General features: G+C 38.8%; 1 protein-coding gene across 1 annotated transcript in view; it reads left to right on the top strand.

Moving 5' to 3' along the window:
• The window catches only part of TTC1 (tetratricopeptide repeat domain 1), a 31,236-nt gene that overhangs the window by 5,680 nt on the left and 1,694 nt on the right, over positions 1-23,862 (top strand). Inside the window, 5 exon segments of the mRNA XM_010184602.1 lie at positions 5,599-5,659; positions 7,503-7,615; positions 9,473-9,509; positions 11,237-11,385; positions 17,397-17,451. Coding sequence (XP_010182904.1) covers positions 5,599-5,659; positions 7,503-7,615; positions 9,473-9,509; positions 11,237-11,385; positions 17,397-17,451 — 415 coding nt within the window.

Below are 23,862 nucleotides of genomic sequence, written 5' to 3'. Positions count from 1 at the left end.
GATACAACAAAGTGAGTCATATTTTGGAGCATTCCTCAGGTGTTGGTCACTTGGAGATGGTCTCAGAACTCTTTCCAGGAATAATTACATGGTTGGACCAAAAATACCAGATTATTAATACATGGCACAATCCAGCTGACTGTGCAGCAGTAAAACTTGCTACATAAATTAGTGACAAATACCAGTAAGGACCATATATTTTGTTAATAATTCTCATCAGCGTTAAAATTGTTGTGTATAGCAATAAAACTTGCAAGACAATTGGGTTTTGAAGGTTTCACAGTGCAATCTTGTGAAATAGAATAAAAGGTGATCCCCTTATTAAATTACCTGCTTTAATAACCTGACTCCTGTATACAGGATATATAAATATGCTACTGTTGTGTTTGGTTTTTTTTGTCAAGTTGAAGGGAAAGATGGGTTGCTCGACTAAAACACCTCTATATTATGGCTTACAAAATAGAACAAAACATCCTGTTATATTTTTTAAGTTAATCAAAGCTTGGGGAAATACATTTGAGAAGTTTATCTGTATCTAGTAGAATAATCCATTCCAAGAGCTGGTGAGAAGAAGCTGGATATAATCTGGAGTTACCATCTCCCTGTGTGAATTACAGTTCTTTGAGTTAGTTTTTAAACAGACATAAGTGTCTTTTGCTGGATGGCAATTTAATAGAAAGTGAAAAGGTGTGCCTTCATCTTTCTTCTAGCGCTGCTATCTGATTTTAGTCTTATATTCATTTTTGCATTTCTCTGGAAGAAGCTGATACTGTCAAATTGAGACCTTTTTGACTGGTAGTGATGGACCACTAGGAACGACTGAGTGGCAGGTGTTGTCATTCAGGAATAGTCACAGTTAGTCTGGCATGTTAACTTAAACTGACTGCTGAGGATGGCTGTGACCTGTTGTCTCTGGAAGTGCTGATTACAATTTCGGGAAAAGGCAGAAAAACGAATGCATCTTCACCATGGGGTTGCAATGAGCAGAGATTGGCCAAAGTGTAGCAACATGTATTACTCTACCTCTTGAGTGCAGATGGCAGAGCTGGCACAGTTTGCAAGTGACAACTCTAGCAAAATTTGAAAAAAGATTTTTTTGAGTGATTACAACCTTAAATTGCAATTCAAATCCTTGAATGCATGATACAGCAATAGCTTCCCAGAACTGCAGGGGGAAGCAGATGACTACTAATGGATGTCTTAGAAATTGAATTGGTATTTGAAACTGAAAAATATATTCCTTCTCTGTTTAAATTCCTTTCTTCTGTGCAGCCTTTGAACTCCAGTAATTTTAAAATGACTGTTACTTGGTGACCTTACAAGAGGGTATATGAGATGCAGATGTGCTTTGTCACCCTGTACAAATAGCCTTAAAGAGAGAGTACACATTTGCTGCTCTCGACAAAACTGGAGCCAAGAACCGTTCCCAACCAAAGTTAAATCAGTTAATCAAATAAAATGCATAGGAACAGCCAGAGGAAGCGTAGTTGGAAACACTACAAACTGAGGGTGTTCGTCCTTCAGCTCTCACCTGCTACGTTTAAGGATTTCACTTCCAGCACTTTTATTACATTGGCTGCTTCCAAAACACAGAGTGAAAATGTGTAGGTTGCTTTCTTCTCTAATAGTAGAAAAATGCTGTAATGCTTTTATTTTTAACCCGGAGTTTTTTGGCAGAGTAGCTGAGGTCCAGGGACTGTATTTGAGGGCCTTTCTTTTGAATTGTACTTTATTGTCAGAGGGCCAAGCTGTCTTTTCTTGTTATTTCAGATCAGGCCTTAATCTTCAGCTCCTCTTGCTTGCCAGGTAGATTTATGTTAAGATCCTAATTTCTTTAGAATATGGACAATTGTAATTCAGTATCCAAATCTTTAAACATTTCTGATCGGATCCTTTAAGAATCATACAACCAGTTAAATGTAGTTATTTCTTCTGGTCTTTAAAAAATTCTTTTTTTTTACTTTGTGCATCAAAAACTAATGCCTGCCAGTTGGAATTTGTCACCTTTGTGTTAATAAAGTTTGTAAAAAAACCCAAACCTTAAGATTTTGCTGACTTTGAATAGCAGAAAATTATAATGTCATGTAAGTTGGGGAAGTTGTGCCTGACCCCGATGTCGTATGTGAGCAGCCTCAGGGAATGTAGTGGGTCAAGATATCTTTTCCTTAGGCAGAGCATTGTAGGAGTTCAGTCTGACCTACTTCCCTCGCTGAGGAAAGGGTAGGCTGCCCTGCGGCTACTTAAATCTTTTTCTGAGAAATGAGTGGGTGGGGACACCAAGATGACATTCTGCAGAATTTGTCCCAAGGACAAGTCACTTGCAATTTTTTCACTCTGGGCTGATACGGTCACTGTAAAGTGATGACCAGTCAGTTTGTAATTGTCCACTGAAGCTGGAAATGCAGCATCCTGAGTGAAGGTCTTCTAAGAGCGCTTCAGTTTTTGGTTGTGTTGATTTCAGTTTTGTTTTGTTGGGTTTTTTTTAACCCTGAATTTGAATAGAAGGCAGATTCTAACAACATCCATTGGAGCAGTCCTTTCTGGTTAAATGTAAATTCATCCAGACTTTCTACTGGTTTTGTGTTAGGATTTTCTGTTAAAGAAATATATGTATGGAGGAATAAGTTATGTATTTATTTCACAAGTACACAATGTGCTTTAGAAGGCAGTGCCTTTAGGATGTGATGTGCTAATACATATGCTTTTGCATTTTGTGAAAAAGCCAGAGGAATTTGCTTTTAGGGATAGTCTGCTACTATCTATCACGTGTGGGTCATACTTCAAATGCAAATCCAAAATGATGCATGAGGTACCCTTTAGAGTTCACCTTTTTGAAAAATACTGTGAAAACTTACACAGTTTGGAACTTAAGGGACAACCTGAAACCCATAATACAGGGCTATCTTGAAAATGTTGCTCAAGCTACAACAGAAATACCGGTTTTGAACCAGGACTGCATTGCCGCGTTACAGAGGGCTGAGTAAGCTGCAAAACCATGTACAGTCTTCACAGCAATGCTGCTGGCTTCTGAAATGTGCTTAGATGACACCTTTTCTGGTCAGATAGGCAGAAGTGACTGCAAGAGTGTGTGACACTCACGTTTGTATGTCTGTAACGGTTACATGACTAATAGTCCTCTGTCCTGCAGGTTTGTCCAGTTTGATTCTCAGGCAAGATGACGTAACAAGGAAAGGCTTTCAGAGGAGGAGAGCCGTATGAATTGTCAGCTTCCCATGTGATAGTCCTTAAACTCTTCAGTTGCTCAGAACTTTCACCTGCCCATGTTTTCCTAGCAAGTACGGCCATACCTTGGCTTCTGTGCTGTTGAGACTCTTAGGTCACCATCCTCTTGGCTACCTGAGAAGGAATCCCACAATTGAAGATTATTTTTTATATGTGTAGGTTGGTTTTTTTAATGAATTTAAAGCTTATTCTCCTGAAGCCTTCTTGCTGCAAACCACTTTTTATATTGGTATCTAATACTTAACTAGGGTAAACATGTAGTATTTTGTAATAATTTTAATAAAATTAAGCAAAATGATGGTAATACAGGGAAAGCTTTCCATCCAGTGTTCATTGATTTTTAGGGTTTCTGCATCAGGCGACCATGCTGTAGTTCTCTTTTTATATGACAGAAATTCTTTCATTATTGTAGAGTTGTAACTCTACATTATGCAAAAGTGAATCAGTTAATGGCACTTAAAGACCAGTTCTAAATAGGTCACGAGCAATGAAGTCAGTAAGGGTAGTGGTTCTAGCATTTCTTACCTTGAATGAGCGCAGTCTATGTGGATCTTTTGTGTTTGCCAGTAGACTCATCTCCAAACCTGTTTTGTGCGGAAATCTGGCTGCTTCATTCACTGGTGTGAAAATTGGCTCTGTTGTCCTTTCAGTCTATATGCATCCAGTGTTTTAAAAGTTTCATTCTGTGGAAGGCCAACTGTGGGTACGGCACTGACCTTGCTAGAGCTGCTCTGTCCTGCGCTTTGAAAGTTTGAGTACAGCTTTCAGATGCAGTTACACACTCCCCATGCTGAACAGCAGAATCCTGCGTATAGACAAAGAATTTGTGCTTCTAATGCAGCTTGTTCCTTAAGTGCTCAAATTTTTACGCTCATATTTAGAAAGTACCAACTGGCTTGTCTACAGTGATGCAAGTGACATTGTGGAAGGACTTGTATGGGTTTGTTAGTCCACCCTAGGGGAAAGCCAGTTTCTATGTGTGGTGCATGTTTAGTCTGACCTGTTTTGCTGGTTTTCTTTAAATGCAAAGAGCAACGTGTATTAGAAAATGTATTTAATGGGTGATACAAAAAAATTCTTCGATCTAGGCATGTATTGAAAGGGTCAGATGATATTTTACTGTATAATTTTGTGTCATAACTGAATGTCATTCCCCTGAGCCTAGTTTTCAGAGCATTGTGATCTGTTATTACTAAGATGGTGACAGTGGTCGGGTAAATGACTTTCCAAAACCAATAAAAGCAAGAGGAGAGAGGCTCTGATTTTGTATTGTTTGTCAGCTACTTGGCATAGCTGTGAGATGGTGCAGCACTCCACAGAGTACTATATTTAGCTGTTACCAAGGAGATGTTCTGTGCGATATTGATAATTGCATTAATCCTTGATTTACACAATCTGCAGGAAAGGAAACTGCTCCTTTTCCTAGTGTTGGCTTTTTAATTGCTCAATGATCTGTAATTTATAGACACCTTGATTTAAGTCCTTTGTGTATGAATGTGTGTTGGAGCAAAATCAGTGGTCAAGTGATCATTATTCTACCATAGAAATGATTCATGAACATAAGCATTGCATCTTTTCTATGATTCTTGCTGTTACTGTATTATACTGCTTTGTTTTCACTTGTGTGAGGTATGTCTGCATGTGAAAGACTTCCACTGTAGAGAGGTTGAAGAGATGGCTTGATGACATCCTGTGTTTTGTGTGTCAGAAGCTAAGAACATTCATGTCAACTTCGTTTCTGCCAAGAGTACTGTTAAGATATTCATAGTTGAAAACAACTTTGCTCAGCATGTGAATTTTTCACTGTGTAACAGAACAATCTTCCTGTCTCTGGGTCTGATGGTTTAGTCACTCTCTGCATAAGAAATCTTTCTGGGCAGTATTATTCATGTTTCTAATGCAGTCAGCTCAACATGCTTTGTACATCTCTGAAAGTATCTATGAATTTCTGAGTTGGAATTATTTCAAGCAAAACTGTTGAGATTCTACATCTAAAATATATTCTGTATAGTTGACCTGCACTGATAGAATTAAACAGTTGGAAAGGAGAAGCAAAGAGCCAGCTAAAAAGCTACCATACTAGTGTAAACCATGTAATTCACTATGAAGGCTCTTTCTGCACACTGTTGTCCATGAACTGGAGCTTTTTAATTGCCTTGTTGGTATACTCCCGTGTTTCTTGGATATATAAAGTATATCATGTCACAATGGCTACAGGCAAGCAATGCTGGTACTAGCTAAAATTCTTCAGGTTATATTTTATTCTGATTTCCATTCATACTTTATTTGGAACTGTAGCTGACCTACTTGTTCATTTCAATTAAATACTTTAAGACATTGTCTTTTCCTTTGTAGAAAAGAAGAAAGGAGAGCACAACGCTGAAGGAGAAAGGAAATGAGCAGTTCAAGAAAGGAGGTGGGTTAATAATCTTTTAACACCATATGGGTGTTAGAGAATCTTAATTTAATACTTAGCTATCATGGTGATGTTGCAGAAAACCCACAGGAAGATCTCACGCCTATCATTGTTCAGATTTATCTATATAATTTGTCATCCTGCTGTAGATAACAGGAGGAGATAGCAGACCTCTTCAAGAGTTAAGAGTAAATCGCAAGGACTTGGATTACTGAAGCAGAATTCTCATGAAAGTGAAGTGTTTGAATTCAAGAACATCATACAGAATTGACTGCCTTCCAAGTGCCAGGGTTTCTTTTGCTAATCAAAAAAGGCCTCCACTAGTCTCTGAGTTTTGCTAATGCATGCGCTTAGAACTGACACAGGACTCAGTGGCTCAGTATCTCTCTCATAGCTCTGTACATCTGCATGTTTCTTTTTATTCACTGATTCTGTTATATGTTTTTTGTGTGTGTGTATGTGTATATACAGAAATCTATATATACATATACACACATATATGTACATCTATATACATGTGTCTACATAGATGCACACACATGTATATGTTTTTGTAGATAGAGCTTGCACGCATACACGCACATACATATATTAAAAATATAATTATTTATTAAAAAATAGAATTACTTATTAAAAAATTCTAGAGGTATGTAAGTTTCTACTTTATGCCAGAACTGGACATTTTCTGAACATAGTTAATAGAGAACAGCAGGGTTAAGGTCAGTAATAAATAACTGTACCAATGCTTTTAATTAAAAAACATAAAGAGGGAAGTTATTTTGACACCTGCCTTTCATTTAATGTTCTGGTGGCTAGAGGATTCACAAAGAAGTGAGGAAATGCATATTCGTACTTTTCTCTGTCAGCAGGGACACAAACAAGTAACTTCCCCTTCCCAGAAGTAGACGCTGATAACCAGACGGTGGCTTTCCTGTTGGAGGGCTCTGATTGTGTGCTAAGAGCAAGATTACTGGGGAATAATTTACTAATTCAAGCAAGCATCAGAGCAAGCAGAAGGGAACTGCTCAGACCATGAAAGCAGCAAGCCTGTAATGTTGGCTGAACCACTTCTTGGCAAATTCTTTGGGCGATCATTTCAGTGTACCCGTGCCTGCCAAAGTACTTACTGATCAGAAATACACATCCTTTTAAGCACCTGGATGGTCACCAGCTAAGGTGCACAGAGCAAATTGCTCTGTTTGGAGGACAACATATTTGTCAGCTGGCAGGGTATTGTTCAGGGTCAGTATAGGGCCTTTTCACTGTTGAGTCTACCTTTATTAGAAAACAAATAACATGATAATCCCATGTGGTTTACCACTGGTCCTTGCTTTAGACTAGACTTGATGATGGATGACTTTTGGGGTGATAATGGATTTGTGGTGACTGACCTTTAAGTCTGTCATTGAAGATGATATGTCAAATAAAATAGCTCCATAGCTGGGTTGGACAGGTATCGGTGAAGTGACATGTTTCAACATATCCTCCTTATCAGATCAAGGATACGCTTAATCTAAAGTTGTTCTACCTCTAAGGCTGGTACTCAGATACAATGAAACAATTTCAGGAATGAGAATTATATGCGCATCATGCTGCACTTGTTACATTAAGCTCAGGACTATATTTCTGCTTTTACAAGGGCGTTGATTTTGAAATAATCAGTTGTCCTTGATCTATGTACTACTTAGTAATGCACTTTGTCTGAGAGCAGCTACTGATTCTGGTTTAATATTGCATCATATATTGAGAAACGTTTCCAAAGAAATCTCAGCCATGTGGTTCACTGACTGTACTGGCATTTGAAATAAAAGGTCTGTTTTGTGTTTTTCTGTTGCATCTGCAGACTATGGAGAGGCAGAAGACTCTTACACAAAGGCTCTGCAGATTTGTCCAGCCTGCTTCCAAAAAGACAGGGCTGTTCTGTTTTCAAACCGAGCTGCTGCAAAAATGAAACAGGTGAATATTCTTTGTACGTTACGAAGCACCATGTATTGATTGTATGACAAATGCAATACTGAATTCATTAGGGGTGCATAAAGGAGGGCAAAGGAATAAAGCTGCTTGCAGGTTTTGCTGCTTGCTCAGTCTGTCATGCTCCCAGTAGAAACACTGGTATGCTTGGTTTTACTGAGGATGAATACAAACTCGAAAGTTGCAATTGGAACAGCTGTTCAAAGTTGCTCAGCTGCATTACACTGGGTTTTTTTTCCTTTAAATCTCTCTATTTTAATGAATTCAAAGTTAATGTGGAACAGATGTCTCTAAGCATGTTTAGTGTATGCAGACCATGTATTTGATTGTTCAGAATTGTAGCTAGTTAATATTTTTTCTAAAAGCCTGAATTGTCATCTACTTGTCGTCTTTTAACTGGCTCAAATGCTTTGAGACATAAGCAGGACTTCCTGACTGTGGCTTTATTCATTTAGTTAGTCTGCTTCCTTCACAGTTGCTATATAGCAGGACATGGTCTGGATAGAATGGCTGCAGCTTTCTTCATGTGTTTTCCTTGACCAGGGACAGGCGCCCAGATGTTACTGGTGCAATTAGGTGGCACAGAAGTCAGAGAACACAATCTGTCTGAACAGAAACTTTGACTTCCTTAGAAAGAGGAGATAGTAAAAGTTCAGGAGAAGTTACTCCCTATTTTGGCCTTTGTTTTTAAGATTAAATGATTACAGAAAAATACCACGGTATTCCTGCAAAGGGAACTTTCTTGCAGTCTCTTTCCACTATTGAGACAGATGCAGCTCTGTTTAGGAATGTACTTTGCAGCCATATTTAGGCATTATAAATAAATTCTTAATCAGCATAAAGTGTTCTTGTTCAGCTAGAATTATCTAACCTGCTGTTGGGATACTGAATTGTTTGAGCAGACAAGAAGAAAATGAGATAAAATCTGTAATAACAGAAGCCGGAACCTTTCAAATACAAAAGCTGTAAACTGAAAAACCTTCTCATAATCCAGATGTTAACTATTCATATCACTGGGAAACTAATCCAGTATTCCCCAAAGGAGCCCAAGATGATAAAAGAACTGCACACCAACTAGTGTATCACACTGGTGTAGATCAGTGGAACCTGACAGACCAATACATTACATTCACAATAGATTAATATTCACTTCCCCGTTAAGTTTGTTCTTTCATACCTGCTACACCCACTTGCTTTACACTACAAGAAAAGCTTGTGAGGCATTCTTCTGAAAGTTCTGTTTTATGGAGGAGAAAATAGGACTTTGGATGTAGAGAGATTACTGCTACTCTGTCTCAGCTCTTTTGCTTTGCTTTTTTCTTCTTGTTTCATTGTAAGCAGGTTGCCTGGCTCTCATCTTCTAATTGTGGTTTTCCCTACCACTTCTGGAAGTCTCATGCATTGTCCCCTGTAGAGAAAGCTGTATTAGTGCTAAAGGCAGTGTCTGCTTTCCAAATGTCTTAGCTCGTACAGACAAGAATTTCTCTGGGAGTCTTGGGAACCGTCTGTTCCAACCCCTTAATTAATTGCCAAAGGTAGAAAAGCTGTAGCTCGGTTAAGCCAAGGCCTGCAGATGTGACTCAGCCTTTTGACTGTAGCTTTCTGCCGGCTGTTCAGTGCAGAGCGATTAGCGGGGCAGCCGTGCAATTTGAACACTGGCAGCCTTCACAGAGAGGAAGCTAATCACTGGTAAAGAGCTTTACATCAGAAGCAGCGGTATGAAAAGCCTTCATTACGTGAACATCCCAGTTCCTTTGAATGCCTGACCAACTTTTTTGCTTGTAAATATTCTGTTTCCTAAGAAATATGACTTAAATATAATAAAACTATTTTATGTTTTAGGATAAGACAGAAGCTGCCCTAAGTGATTGTAGCAAAGGTATGATTTTTTTTTTTCCTGTGTGCTGCTCTTGTGCCAGATCTTTCATACATAAATTACACCAGTTAGTGCCTTACTGCAGAGCTGTAATTTTGGGCATAAGGGTCTTTAAAGAATTTATAGAAAGCTGTGGTGGAAGACATCTGAATCTAGAATTATTTATATTATTTATTTTGTAAAATGTCTATCAAACTTGTCCTGTCTGTAGTAAGTTACTTTCTATTCCCTTGTGCCAATAAGGCTGCTGTTTGTACTTCTTTTTAATAGGAAAGTCTTTTTATTATAGAAGCTGTTTCCTTACATCTACTATTTTAAACCCACTTCCACCTGCCATTGCCCCTCAAATCTTGGTTTAATCCCAGTTTCCAAAGAACCATGAGCCCTTATAGAATTCTCTTTTATGCAGAGCTTTTGCTTTGTCACAAGGGCTTATGCTTCCGCGTTCTTGTGCTGCATAGTTTTCTCTCTGCAGCTTCTGGTGAAATCATTTCAGCTGTGCATTGCTTTATTGCTTCCACCCACTCACCCATGCTCGAGTATTTGTTAAACTCCCCATGACAGCTGGGGAAAAAAGCCCAAATTACCAGTCAGAGAACCAATCTAATGGGTGCATGCCAGTACCGCTTGTACAGTAAATATGAGTTTGTACTTGCTAAAAGTATTCTTCAAGGTAACAAATTCTATCTGGCCTGTCACTTTGGGGTTTTGCCTTGTTTTGGTGGTGGTGCATTTTGATAAACACTTCTGATAATTTTGCAGTGGCTGAAAGGGAACCGATCTGCTTTGCAGCAGTGAGACTTAACCCTAACATTGCTTGACACTCTCCAGGGACTTGGCTTATAAACTGCAATGCAACACTTGGAGCACAGCAGAGAAATTCACACTAACCTGCAAATTGCTGACTGTGGCATTGTCTTTGTCCTTCCAGAAGAAATAAACTAGTAAATAATCCTAGATTTCACTGTCTTGAGAACCATTTTAATAGGTTAGTAATTATAAAATGTGCAGTCTTTCGTACTCCCTCTTTCTGTGATGAATGCTGGATGAAGAAATTCTTGAGAAATTACTGTTTGTAGGTTACTGTTAAGTTAAACATTCAGTCTTAACTGCATCTTCAAATACGGTCATGGCTGCCAAGGGAGTAAGGAGAGGAAAATCTTAAATTCAGTTAGTATGCCCCTCTGCTAACTTGCAGAGCTAATGTAACTGTTTGTGGATTCCCAACCCAGTTTTGACTGTTTGTTATTAAAGTAAATTCAGAACACCACCAGTAGCTCTCCTGGAGTTTGTCTCAACTTGAACTGAGATAAGCAGAGAAATGCTTATTATCCCTGTATGTATGCTGTATGTATCTTCAGGTGTGTTTAACTTTAGCTGTAATCTAATAATATACACTTACTAAATACACAAAAGCTGAAAAATATCTTACAGGTCCTTAATACTTGTGAAGCATCACTTGGAATCTCTGCATATATGGTATTGCAAAATTTGTTTGTGTGTGATAAATCACTTCTGCCTGTGAGAGACTGTAGACATTAAATATGATCATTTGCATTAGACTTTCACAGGCAGAAGTATGGCTTTCTGAATTACAACTTTTAAACTGTGACTCTGCTTGTTTCTAAGCTACACTGTAGAGATAACTAATTTAATACACACTTAAGAATTCATTTTGGGGGTATAGAAATATTTCAAGTAAAATACTGTGCTTTGGTTTTGGTTTTTAGCAGTGGAATTGGATCCTAACTATATTAGAGCTTTGCTGAGGAGAGCAGAACTATATGAAAAAACAGAAAAACTAGATGAAGCTCTGGAAGATTATAAGGCAGTCCTAGAAAAAGATCCATCAGTTCATCAAGCCAGAGAAGCTTGCATGGTAAGCCCTTTTAGTATACTTTGGCCTAACATTAAACCAAGGTCTTTTCTTTCCTGTTCTAAATAATCAGTGCTGTCCGTGTAAGCAGCTTCATATGCTGTGGTAAATTTTTGTTTTTCAAATCTGAAAGTGGTGTGGTTTTCAAATCTGGTTGTACATAAGGTAGATTACATGAACTGCTGCTTCTGTGACAAGTCTCAAGTCCATAAAGCATAGTCCTCTCTTTACTTTCGTAAAAGGAGTGAAAGTGAACTCACTCGGTGTGTTGTGAGCTGTAAGCACGTAATTACACATTTAGCTGTTAAACCTCGTACACATGAACACACACGTGTCTAGTTCTAGTTTTCTGATTGAGGCTCTTAATTGTATTTATGCGTGAAGTAGAAAAGGTTGCCTGAACCACTGCTGCATCTTAGCAGCCATCATTTCAATAAGGCTCTGCAGCGTGGAGATCAGAATACAAGCACCCTATGATACGGTTGTTGCTGGCTGTTTAGTTAGTGGGACTCTGTTTTTCTTTCAGTAGAATTATTTTTCTGATTGGTAAATTTGCAGTTGAATGCCTTTATGGCATAATTATAAAATAATTGCTTTTTTGACGATTGTATAACTTTGAGAATGGCAGAGACAGGATTCTATCAGTTGGCACATACGTTTGTAGCTGCTTTTGCTTGATAATTTAGTTTATGTAGCTGTTTACTGTTCTTGTTCTTTGCTATGCCTTGTGTGTTTATTGGCAACTTTGAGTTGTTTTACTAAGAGCGACTGAACTCTGCTATTAGTCTTCAAAGACTTAGCCGTTCACTTGAAGAAAAAGGCACCTCCTGATGCACTGTCCGCTTTTAATCAAATTACAAATACTTATGGTTTAAACAATTCTTACTGTATCTCTGTAAGTGTAAGGAAATGCTTCAAAAGTTTCCTCAGCTTTTAGGATGTGTCAGCTTAAATGAAAAAAGGTAAACCCCTGGAACTTCCTGAAACCCCAGTCTAACATGTAAATAATCCCTACTCAATGGGGATTTAAAGTCACTGCCACAGCCCGCTGATTTGAGGTTTTAAGTAACTCTTTGTGTAACATACCAGCAGGAAGTGATTTTTCTAGTGATATTTAGTATGTGAATGCTCAGTGTTGAAAATAGCTGTGGATTTGACAAGTTCAGAGGGTCTTTTCACAAGGGTAGCAAGAAGGGAAGTGTATTTTGTGCAGAAAGCTCCTCTTCCAGGCTGCTTGCTGTTCTGATTTTTGAAAAGAGGTTGTGAAGGCTGTGTTGAAAGGACAAATGTGGTAGAGATGTGAGTAGATGGCCTGTGGTTTTGAAGGAACATGTGCTAATGAAAGGCAGCCACTACAGAAAGTACAGTGGTGGTCACTTTTGATCGACATGGGAGCTTCAGGTCATGGTAGGTGAATGGTTTCCTAGCACCAGAGAGCCTAGAAAGAGCTGACCATCTTCTGCAGGGACAACAGCAGCCAAACTGTTCTTTACTTCCATTTTAAGGTAAATCGATACAATTTTAAGGCACAATTCTTAGTTGGGCACTCAAGTCCATATGGCAGTACTTGACTTTATTTAGATCTGGTTAAATTTTCAAACGGTGTCATTACCTTAATTCAGCTTTGAATTTGAATTTGCGGTGAACCTGCAACGTATTCTGTCCCATAAAGGGAAAAAAAGATTGCTTCACCTGCAAAATTATCTCTAAAACCACTTAGAATATGTTGACACAGAAATATTTTTGAAAGGCTTAGGTTTAATAGTTTTAACTCTCCATTTGGGAATATAATAATTAGTAGTGATTTTTTTTTTTAATTTTGGGGTTTTTTTTCCTCTTCGTGCTGCGTGACAGTTTGGAAATTGCTTTTATGGCATATTAGACAAGAAGCCTTGCCTGAAATTACTACTTTTGGGACTAGATCAGATGCACTGATGGCAGGAAAATTTTCTGCTTAAGTGTGTAACTCCATTAGTGATAAAGGTATGGTTTCACAAAACAGCTAAACTGATCTACTAACTGCCTGCTGCTTACAAAGCTGTCCAGTTGCTTCCCTTGTGCTGCCACTGGTGCTTATGTCTGACCCTAGGGGATGGCTGGCTTTATATCTAAGTCTGGCAGACAACTAACTCTGCTAAAGGGAAAACCAGCAACAAGCAAGCAAAAAAAGCCAGCAACCAAAAAGCCCCAAAGTAAGTACTTTAATGTTGCCTTGGCTTTTTGCAGTCAGACAAGTCCTACTGCAAATGCTAGTGAGAAGGAAAGAAGACGTGGTCAAGGCAGTGCAGGAATTGGGGCCATCCCTTTTGGCAACACCCACTGACAAGGTCAGTTTACTGTACTGTGAAACAACCCCCTGATGCTTGTTGCATGCATCTGGTTGAGAGCAGGAGAGCACTTTATCACCTAGCTCTTGGCAATGGCTTAATAAATGACAAGCTTGTCAAACATGATTACTGCATGGGTAGTGAATGTGATGGGTCCATCAGAGTCTAGAAAAGAGTATTTGTGTTGGCCTTGTTTGTAGTCTCCTAGCTGAGACTATGGTTTATTTGATCCAGGAATTTGGTCAAGGAGTCTGCTGATGTTTCTAAAGGAAACTATGGGGTTTAGATTCTGTAGCTTGTCGCTTTTTAGCATTAGACGAGCTCCAGAGCATAATCTACGCAGTTACTTGGTAAAATAGTATTCATGTGAAAGGAGAGCATTTTAGCAGCTCGTCATACAAAGAACAGCTGTGAAGATCAGACAGATTGTTATGAACCACCAGTCAGGACTCCGCAGATTAAGATTTGGGAACACTGTGAGTACTTGGTACAAAATGTAAGGAGTTGAAAATACATATATTTTGGCCGATTGGAACCCCCTGAGATGACAGATACAGTTCTTTATACCTCTTGCAAAACCACAACTTTCTGTGAGTATGCCTCTAATAATCTCACAAAAGAGCTCTTGCTCAGTAACTTGCAGAGATTTGAGTGAGAACAGAATGATAAACAGTGCTGCTGTTCTTCCTGGCCATCTTTCAGGAATGTTTTAGAACGGTCAGTAATTTATTCTTCATTTTTGTAGCTGGAAAGTACAGAGGTTGACTGTTACATATACCTTCTGGTCCTTGACCTCATTTTACTAGGGAGAGGATTTAGGCTCGCATGTGGTGCAGAACACTGTGTACAAAATGCCCTCAATTTTCGCTGCTGTGGGATGTAGGACGTTCTGCCCTGAGTTAGTCCTGTTCTTTGTCAAGTTTCAGGGTAGACACAATCTTTTGAGACTGAAGCTTAAATCTCCCTTCTTGAAAAATTGTTAAGGAGATACTAACAGCCAGTTTTATACTTTCTAAAATATTCATAATAAATCTTTAATTTTCATAACAGAACCCAATTCTATCTGTAATGTTGACTCCACATATCTGGCTAATGTGTCCAATATGTAGGAGACTAAGAAGCTTTGCTTTATTGTCATTTAAGTGCATTGCTCTTAGCAGAAATATCAGAGCATTTTTTTCCCCTCACTGGTAATGCAAATGATGCATCAAGAAAATCTGCATTCACTGTTAGTGCAAATCTTTTCTCTTCCTATACACAGAAAATATTTCCCGTACTGCTTTAGAGATTTTAATGATCTTGTTAAATGACAGTTTAAAAATATTAAATCCACAGTAGTCCTTTGCTTTGATTTCTGATTTGTAGCTGCTCTAAAATTTCAGTACTGTTTCTATTTCAGGACAACAGTGCTTGTGTTTGGATTTAAATCCCAGTGTCACTTTAGTTGCTTATGACATCTTCAATGCCAAATTAAACAGTTTGAAATTATAATGCTTTGTGGTCAAATAATCCCTATTAATACTTTCCCAGAAAGTGTTTAATTACATGGTATCAATCTTTAGGTTTCGTTTTTAGCAGGTGTGTAAAAGTGTTGTGTGAATTTTAGCTTCGACACCGCTTTTGAGGGCTTGGCAGGCCAGATGAACTTATTTACCAGAAGAAGCTGTACTTTGAGATAAGTATCATAGACATCAGATAAATAGTGTCCTTACAGACACCTTTCTATAGATAACTAACATTAGAATAAGAAATGCTGAGTCTTTGGAATAGTCGTATTCAGACAGACAAAACATGGAGTCTTTATTTCAGATGAAGGATTTGTCTTTATTCCCTGCTAAACCCTAATGTCCAAATGTGAGAGAGATACACTATGTATGCCAAACTCGTCCAAGATCCAGCAAATCTCACAGCCACAATGCAAACTGAATTTAGAGCCTGGGGATATCCACACATGTTTTCATGCAGGCAGCTTAGGTCCAGATCTGCACCCAACTTAATAAGCCCCTCTGGGTCAGCAGGACTCAGATGAGGTCTGACTGGGCTAATTAGATCTGGCTCACTGGTGGTGGTGCAGGGCCTGGGCTAGTTTCAAGCTTAGCCATCCATGTATATCTGCATCGTGTTCCTTAGTACTAGGTTTTTGGTTTCTTTTTTTCTGGGGTATACCACCTCTCTTCTCCATTGCTATAGAAAATGAACTGTATTTGCCTGTGTTCACCAGTGTATCCTGCATTGAAGAAGAGAGGAGTAGCCCGTCAGCCATGTCAGTGGCCTTTTTCTTGAGGTGAACATCTTATTTCACTGTGGCTATGGTATCAGGATGACAAAACTATCCATGATGACTGGAGCTGTAAATGACAGGAAGGAACAAGATCAGGAAACGAATTCTTTTAACCATGTTGAGAAGCCAATTACCACAAGAGAAGTGTATGAGGAGTGAATTCCACACCTGTTACCATAGTCTGCATCCGTCATTAATTTACTGATAGCAGCATTACAGCAGATCTCTCTTATTTGCTATGACCTCCACAAGAAGAGACAGCATAGCTATGCACATAATTGCATGCTGAACTGCCAGAATTGTACAGTAATAAGCATAGTATAAAAGCTTGACATAGTACTTCTGAAAAATATGAAAAGGATGTATAAAAACTGACTGTAAGACATAATATGGTGTTTTAATATTGTATTTGATTTATAGAAAGTGCAAAATTTAAATGATACAGTGGTAAATTTACTTGTAGTAAATATAGAGTTCTCTATAAAAATTATCATTACAATCATACAGAAAACACCAGTCCTGTGTAGGGAAGGAAGATGAGTCACAGCTGTTCTAGGCATAAATGGGAATCTCAAACCATTAGGAATGCACGGACCATGCAGTTACCTAATACTCATTAGAAACACGTGATAAGTTTGTTTGTGATGGTGCAATGGATTTTAACACTGATGCTAGTTCGGAGAAGGAAAAAGAGCACATTAATGAACTGCTGCTGGGACTTGTACCTTGCTCAGGATGAGCTGTTGGAGTTCCCTCCCCACAGTGAATGCCAAATCACAGCCCGCATTTGTAATACCCTGTTCTCCTTAGAGCTATGCCAGGTACTGTGTAGTAAGATCCTGCACTAGTCCTGAAGCTCATAGATAATTAATTCAATGATCTTCTGATAAAATATTTGTATTGAGAAGATCTGTGTTCTCACTGTGCACGTTTCCCTGAAGTGTGATGCCACTGAGAAGTGACTTCACGGACGTTTTCCTCATTACACCTGTGTTAATGTCCAGAAATCAAATGCTCTGCTTGTTTAGTTCTTCTAGCCTCTCTTACCAAACTTAATGCATGCAGCAGAGGAAATAGGCCTAAAATATACTTAAGATTAAGTCTTTTCAATTCTGTAAGCTATTTAGTTGAAATTCCAAGCAAACGGATCAGATCTGGTTTTCAGCAGTAAAAATGTATGTCTGTTTGAAACCTGCACTTACAAGTGACAACTTACTGTCTAAGTGAACTGATGTCATAGGATGAATTACAGGTTTCCAAAATAAGATGAAAATGTGGTTTGACATAAGGATTCCTTTTAAACCATAAACAGTTTATCCTGGGTATGTGTATGGAAATTCCATAGGCTTAACCTACAGTATTACTGAAAGCATGGGTCTGATTCCAGCTTTTGTCTCTCTCCATAGCGATTACCTGGACAAATTGAAGAGCGGAATGAAAAATTAAAGAAAGAAATGTTAGGTAAGTAGCATCTACATATAACTGGCATAATGATCTTCATAGTCTACTAAAAAAAACCCAAAAATGCATGAGTTGAATCTCTTGTATGAAATTTAAAGAAGGTAAATCTTAAAGGGAATACTTGTTCTGTGTTAAACTAAACTCCTGATTTCTTCGTAGTTCTCTCTTGCTTAGTTTCACCTGCAGTAAGTTCTAGCCAAATAATTTTCCCATGCAGAAAAGACTATTAGTTAAGTTTAAAGAAATACTCAGGATCTTGTAAAACAAAGACCTTCTAAAACAATTTAATATTGGTGCATGTAAAAGCAGGGGAAAATGGCTTGAAACAGACAAACTGCTCTGCCCTTTCTCTCTGCAAGTAAACCTTCAAAGAAAACATTCCCATGAAAGGGATAACACAGGGTTTTCACTAAACCTTTTCGTAAAAGAAGTCGACCAGCTGTAATAACTGAGCATGTTTGATCTTGTGTCTGAAGAAATAAATTTGGTTCTTTTTGTAGCACTTCCAACCTATAGACCTCCAAGTCTTCATGTTTACCCTGACTTATATAGCATTTCAGTTCTGTTTGTGTGGAGGCTGAATTAGACCTACCTCGTGTTACCAACAGCTGTCTGGCCTTGCTAGGAGTGAAGTTAGATTTCCTAACTGCGTAGCTCATTGTGTCTTGACTTTTTACAGTTCTGTACCAAAGTATACCATTGACTCTGCTTGTTCATAGAAAAGAATTTAATTACTAGAACTCATTTGAATGCGTGTGCCCTCCCCGTTGTGTTGTATGGTATTGCTGGGATAATATCTTAACTGGATTGGAGTATTTCAAAAGCATAAGTAGTTAAATAAGATTGCCCAAGAAAGACTGGTTTTCATGTGTAATATTAAGTGTAAAGCACTTACTTGCACCACTCGCAGTGTTAGGGTTAAACTCACAGTTTTGGGGGGATCCTCTTGCTCAGAAAAACATGGCTGTCAACATTGTCTACTGTCTCCTTTAACAGGGTTTGTTAAGTCTTATAGGTTCAGATGCTACATAAGCCAATCTGACATTCTGGTACTTTTTAAAATGAGTTTTTATTTTTATATAACACAAATGTGCTGTTAAGAAAATAAAATGCACACAAAAGAGCAAGGACAAATGACATTGTGAGATAGAGAAACTAACTGTACCTAACCTGTTTCAGAAATAGCTTTCTTTAAGCTGTTACATTATTCTAGAACAATCAGTAAGGTTGGAAGAGACCTCTAAGATCATCAAGTCCAACCTTTCAATACTTGCCTGTTTACTCATTCTAGGTGTGATTGTAGAAATGCTATTTCAAAATGAGTAGGCTTTGAGGGACTGAGATGGGAAAGAGGGAGACAGTGTTTTGATATTCTGCAGAGAATCAGGTTAAATAATCTCAGTCTGTCTTGCATACTGTAACATCAATTCTTGAAATATCTAGGAAGAGAGACTGTTTTGAAGGCTTATGCTGAAGCTGATATTTTTCTTTAATTTGCTTTTGTTTTCTTGCTGTGCAGTGGATCTGATTTGCTCTTGCTTTGCACCTGCTTTGACCTAGCAAAGTTGCAGTGAGGTTTTCTAGAGCTTTACTTCATCAGGTTCTGTTTTCGCCATTGTACTCGGAACAAGCCACAAATAAAGAAGGTTAAGTGTGATAGTGCTATAAATAAATGACAAATGCAGAAAATCTCCAGAAGGATCATGCACATTTGTAGGACATGGGATGGGTTTCAACACAAAGTAATATGAAAACAGTTCCTGATCTTTTTTGAACTCTCCCTTTGCACCATTGTTGCCAGTGTCTAAAAGGCCTCACTAATCACAAGGGACTATACTGAAACAGTAAATGTCATTACAAACCTAGTTCTATACTGCTAAGTTTTGCTTGGACTTAAGCTTAGATGTGATCTTTTTAAAGGTATTAATCGAGTGGCAGTTAGGATTTCAGAACTGAACTGGTCTTTTGGGAACCAGTCCAGGCTGCTTATATCAAGATTCTCGAGAAAGGAATCCCTTCTCAATGATGTTACAGACATGCAAGGAGATACACTGACGTTTACTGTTGTAAACAGCCAGGAAAACCAGAGTAAGAGTGTGGTAGTACAGCATTTAATCCTGTGTTCATTCATAACCTTTGCATGTGGCAGGATTCACATTAATTGTCACGTGTATCATCCAAATTCCATGGTGTCAGTTGGAGAAGTGGTGTTTTATTCTTAGCACTGCTTCTGATCGCTAGTGTAATACAAATTGAGGAGGTTTTCTGTAATACATTCTCTTAATGGAACACTTTAAGTTAGGAATATGGGCGGTAACCAGACTAGTTTTTTAAAGTGTTATAAAATTCCCTGTATCTTGTTGGTAAGAGAGAGAGCAGTGATGTCTTGGACCTGATGATGGAGGCCTGGAAAAGAAATACTTCCCAAGGGTTTACAAAATGCTGCTGTTCTGTCTGAAGTCAAGAAAAAACCCTTGCAATTGAAGAAGGGGGATTCGAGGGGAGTTCTGGGAGGAGTGAAAGAAGACAAACTTGATATTGTGTGTTGGTCAAGAGATTTCTTTGGATTGCTGTAGTCCTGGTATGGCCAACTAGCACACACTGTCATGAAAACTGGAGCTGTGTACAAACAAAGCAAGATAAATGGAGTGCATCTTTCTCCTTCCCCAAGTGCATTTCCTGTTTTCCAGCGCTGCAGCTCATTACCACATAGTTTATCAGAAGCTGAAACCACTTCTTAAGCCATTGTGTGTAAATAAGTCACAGTACGCATTCTTGGCTGGATTTTTCTTCCAGACGACCTAACTATGAATTCTTGCCTGCAAGTGGTAGTGCACGTGACTGATGAAAAAGCATGTTTTGTTGTCAAACCAAGTTCATTTCTGCTTTGTGTTCTGCAAGGGTCTAACTTTCTCCAAAGCTGAGGTATTTACATTTTCACATCTTCCATTCAGCCTTTGCAGGTTAGTGCTGCCACTTGCCACTGAAGTTTGCTCAGTACAGACTGACCTCCAAGTTTCACATTAATGAAAGCTTAACCTGTAGGACACTTTGAAGGTAGCTTTTAAATCCAAGCGGCTCTGTCCCTTTGTGCTTTCATGAGTGTCCTCTGCCTTAGTAATTGCCCAGGGTGTGAACGTATACCGACCATTTTCTGTGTTCTTTTTTATTTCTCTTCTGATGTTAAAGCCAGAGATTTCCAGCTATTGTGCAACAAGCTGGTCTTGTTTAGAGAAACCATAATTATTGTGATAACTGGGACTGGCTGCCTTTGAGAAGAGGGGAAGCTTGGAATAGCTTCAGCAAGGTTCAGCAGTTTGGGGGCTGTGACAACAATACAATTTTCGGTGTGGCTACAGGGGAGCCAATTATATCAGAAATTAAAAAATGGGATGGAACATGTGCTAATCTGTATAACCCATCTTAGACACACAGGTTTTACCAAATCTAATTAAAAGCTATTGGGACTTTCAGTTTAAGTTTTATAAGTAAGTGCATTCCAGAAAACAGTGGTTGGTTATCAGTGTGATTAACGGGAAGGTTTATCAGAGCATATCTGGGTGCCTCTGTCAGTAGGAGCTTTTTCTAGCTGCTTGAGATCAGCAAAGATATTTATTAGCCTTAGTGCTTAAATAATTAGGGTTTTTTTGATACTGAAGGGTATCATTTAGGGAAGGGAAAATGATTTGCCCTCGCTCTTTAATCGCTTAAGAAATGTTGTTGGTAATACAGAAAGTTATACAAAGATGAGACCCCATCAAGAGATCTGTCTTTTATTAAAAAAAAAAAATGCTTCACACAAACTGTAACCAGCTTTTTAACTTCCAAACGCCACGTTGACACTAGCAACTCTACTAGAATTATTGCCAGAAAGACTGAATAGCAATTAACTTTGGCTGTTACATCTTAATGTAAATAACGAGAAATCTTTCTGTGCATCTGCCTTTTGCAACAGGGTGTTACACTGCAGCTTAGGTGAGTAATGAATCACAGGCTTCTGAGCCCTAAATTGATTTTTGCCAGTTAGTTTTCTTGTTAACCTCTGAACACTGCTTTGCTAAAGAAACTTAACATGCTGGAATTCCAGGTGAAAAGTAGGCATAGGCTCTCTAAAATATGAGCAAGATCTATGAAAATACAGTGTCAGAGAGGAGAATGTGACTCTGCTCGGGGCTAAATGAGTGTTTCACTGCTGAGAACTCTTTGCAGCTGAGTCACAGCTCCACATGCCTTTTTCCTTCCTTCAAGCACAGTCTCTGTTTTAAGAGAGCTTTCTTTTGGGGGGAGGGGAAGGTTGGACTTAACTACAGATCTTAATTTAGGGATGAAAGAAGAGTGGAGGAGGAGGAAATAGTGCTTTCCTACAATGATGGGTTTATGTGCGCCAAGACAGCAGGAGCAGTGCTTTGGGCTTGAGTTCCCGGAAAACGCAAGGCTTTCTTCTGCTTCATTAACAATTTATTAAATGTGGCTGCATCAAAAGGCATTGCTGTACGTGGATTGAAGTGATAGAGCAGGAAGGTGACCTATGACTGTATTGTTTTAATTATTCAATCACAGTAAGATGAGGAATAAAGTTTTAAAATATCATGTGGTCTTTAGCTTCTCCCAGAGAGCTGGCCTAGCTGCAAGCAGAAATACCAAGGCAGTTGTTCTGCATTTATTGGCTCTAACATGACCGGAAAAGAGCCATCGTACTAACTCCAATTAGAAAAGCCCTTTCACAGTGTCCTGCAGCAGGCAGACCCCTCTGCCTGCTCCCGAGCCAGCTGCAGTGCCTGGATAACTTGTGAACGCTTACGACTGACTCCAGCTATGCCAGGATTCTTCCACCAGGAGATAAAGACACTTCTCACCCCAGACTTGAAGCTAAGCAACGACCAAGTGTTTGTCTAGAAGTACAATAGGAACTATTCATCCCAGTCATAGAGATGCTATGAACAACTTTATAGTTTTATAACCAAAATGCTTTTAGGATGCAGTATAAAATTATGAACTTAATAGTTCACTTAAGCAGAGTGTAGCTTAAAAAAAAACCAAACCAACCACCACCAGTCGAAAGAAGCTAATCCCAGCTGAGCCACTCACTGCAATGACTTTGGCCAGACCACTCGACCACCTCATCTCTTAATCCACACAGAAAAAAAGATCAAATTGAAGAAAAATTCTTTCTCACGGACAGCTGCTCCTGCAGGCCAAGGCTGTCTTTTTTTGCTGGGTAAGGCCATGGAATTTCCACATTAACTTTCTAGGATCAATCTTGCTTTAAAATAATTACACAAATCTCTGAAAGATACCCAGTTGTGAACCAGCACTTTGTTGCAAGATCTTAATTACTTTGTAGGAGTACCATAGTAATGCTGTTAGTTTCTTTAAGCAGGACTTAGTTGTTCCTTAGAATAAGTTTTTTACATTTTTCCCCAGCTATTGTTTCTTTTTTGTATTTTCTGTGAATGTATTCAAAAAAGCTCCCCCTGCCTCACATTCAGCTTTGGAAAATGTGATTTTGGTTTATGGTGATGGTGTCCAACCTGACTTGAACAGTTGCCAGACTGTAAGAGATAAGGGCTGTACTTCCATGGGCTAAGTTCAGACTTGGATACGATTTCTGTTTTGAGTATGGTCACAGCCCTACAGCATCATGCAAAGCAAATCTCTTGATCTGTTTGTACTCCTTTTGTGCAACCTAAATAATGCTTGTCGCTGTCTGTGAAGAACTTACATACAGCTTTGCTTCTTATGTTTCTATACTACTTTATCACTGCTGTGAAGCTACTGCTTCAGAACAGCTTGGCAGCAAAGCCTGAACTGAATTCTGTCTGGCTCACTGTAGTGAGGAAACTTGCTTAACAGCAGCAGTGACCATTGCACTGCTGGCCAGAAGCAGGGCTTTCAAACAAACAAAAGAACTTAGGAGAAGCAAAGAAACTAAATGAGCAGCGTTCCTATGACTTTGCAGTTAGATTCCAGTATGTTAGTGTAGAAATAGAAACAAAGATGACTAGGGTAACAGAGATGTTTCTCATGACTTAAGATGGCTTGCAGAAAGCACACATGCAAGTAGGAATAGGTGTGGCATTTGCACATTTTAGTTACGTGACTGTGACTACTTCAGTTGCTTAACTGGATTTCCCATGTGCCAACTGTTGACGTTGTCACTTTTTCCCTGCTGTGGGCATGCACAAAACTCCCAGCAGAACATACTCCATGGCCTTGAAGGTCCAGTAAAAGTAGGTGGCTTTTTGAAAGGTTGGTGTGTAGCCTGTGGATGCAAACACAGGATAGGCTTCAGCTTGTCAAAACTTCTCCTGTTTGTTCTTTGGGAAATTAGCCTACAATTTTGCATTGAAGCCAGGAAGAAGATAATGTTTTTCTTGGAAAACTGACCAGCTTCCTCCTTTCTCTTGCCCT

Source organism: Mesitornis unicolor, unplaced genomic scaffold (assembly GCF_000695765.1).
Source record: "Mesitornis unicolor isolate BGI_N332 unplaced genomic scaffold, ASM69576v1 scaffold3780, whole genome shotgun sequence".
NCBI lineage: Eukaryota > Metazoa > Chordata > Aves > Mesitornithiformes > Mesitornithidae > Mesitornis > Mesitornis unicolor.
Note: the sequence above shows the minus strand (reverse complement) of the source record. Positions and strands in the feature narration are given on the sequence as shown.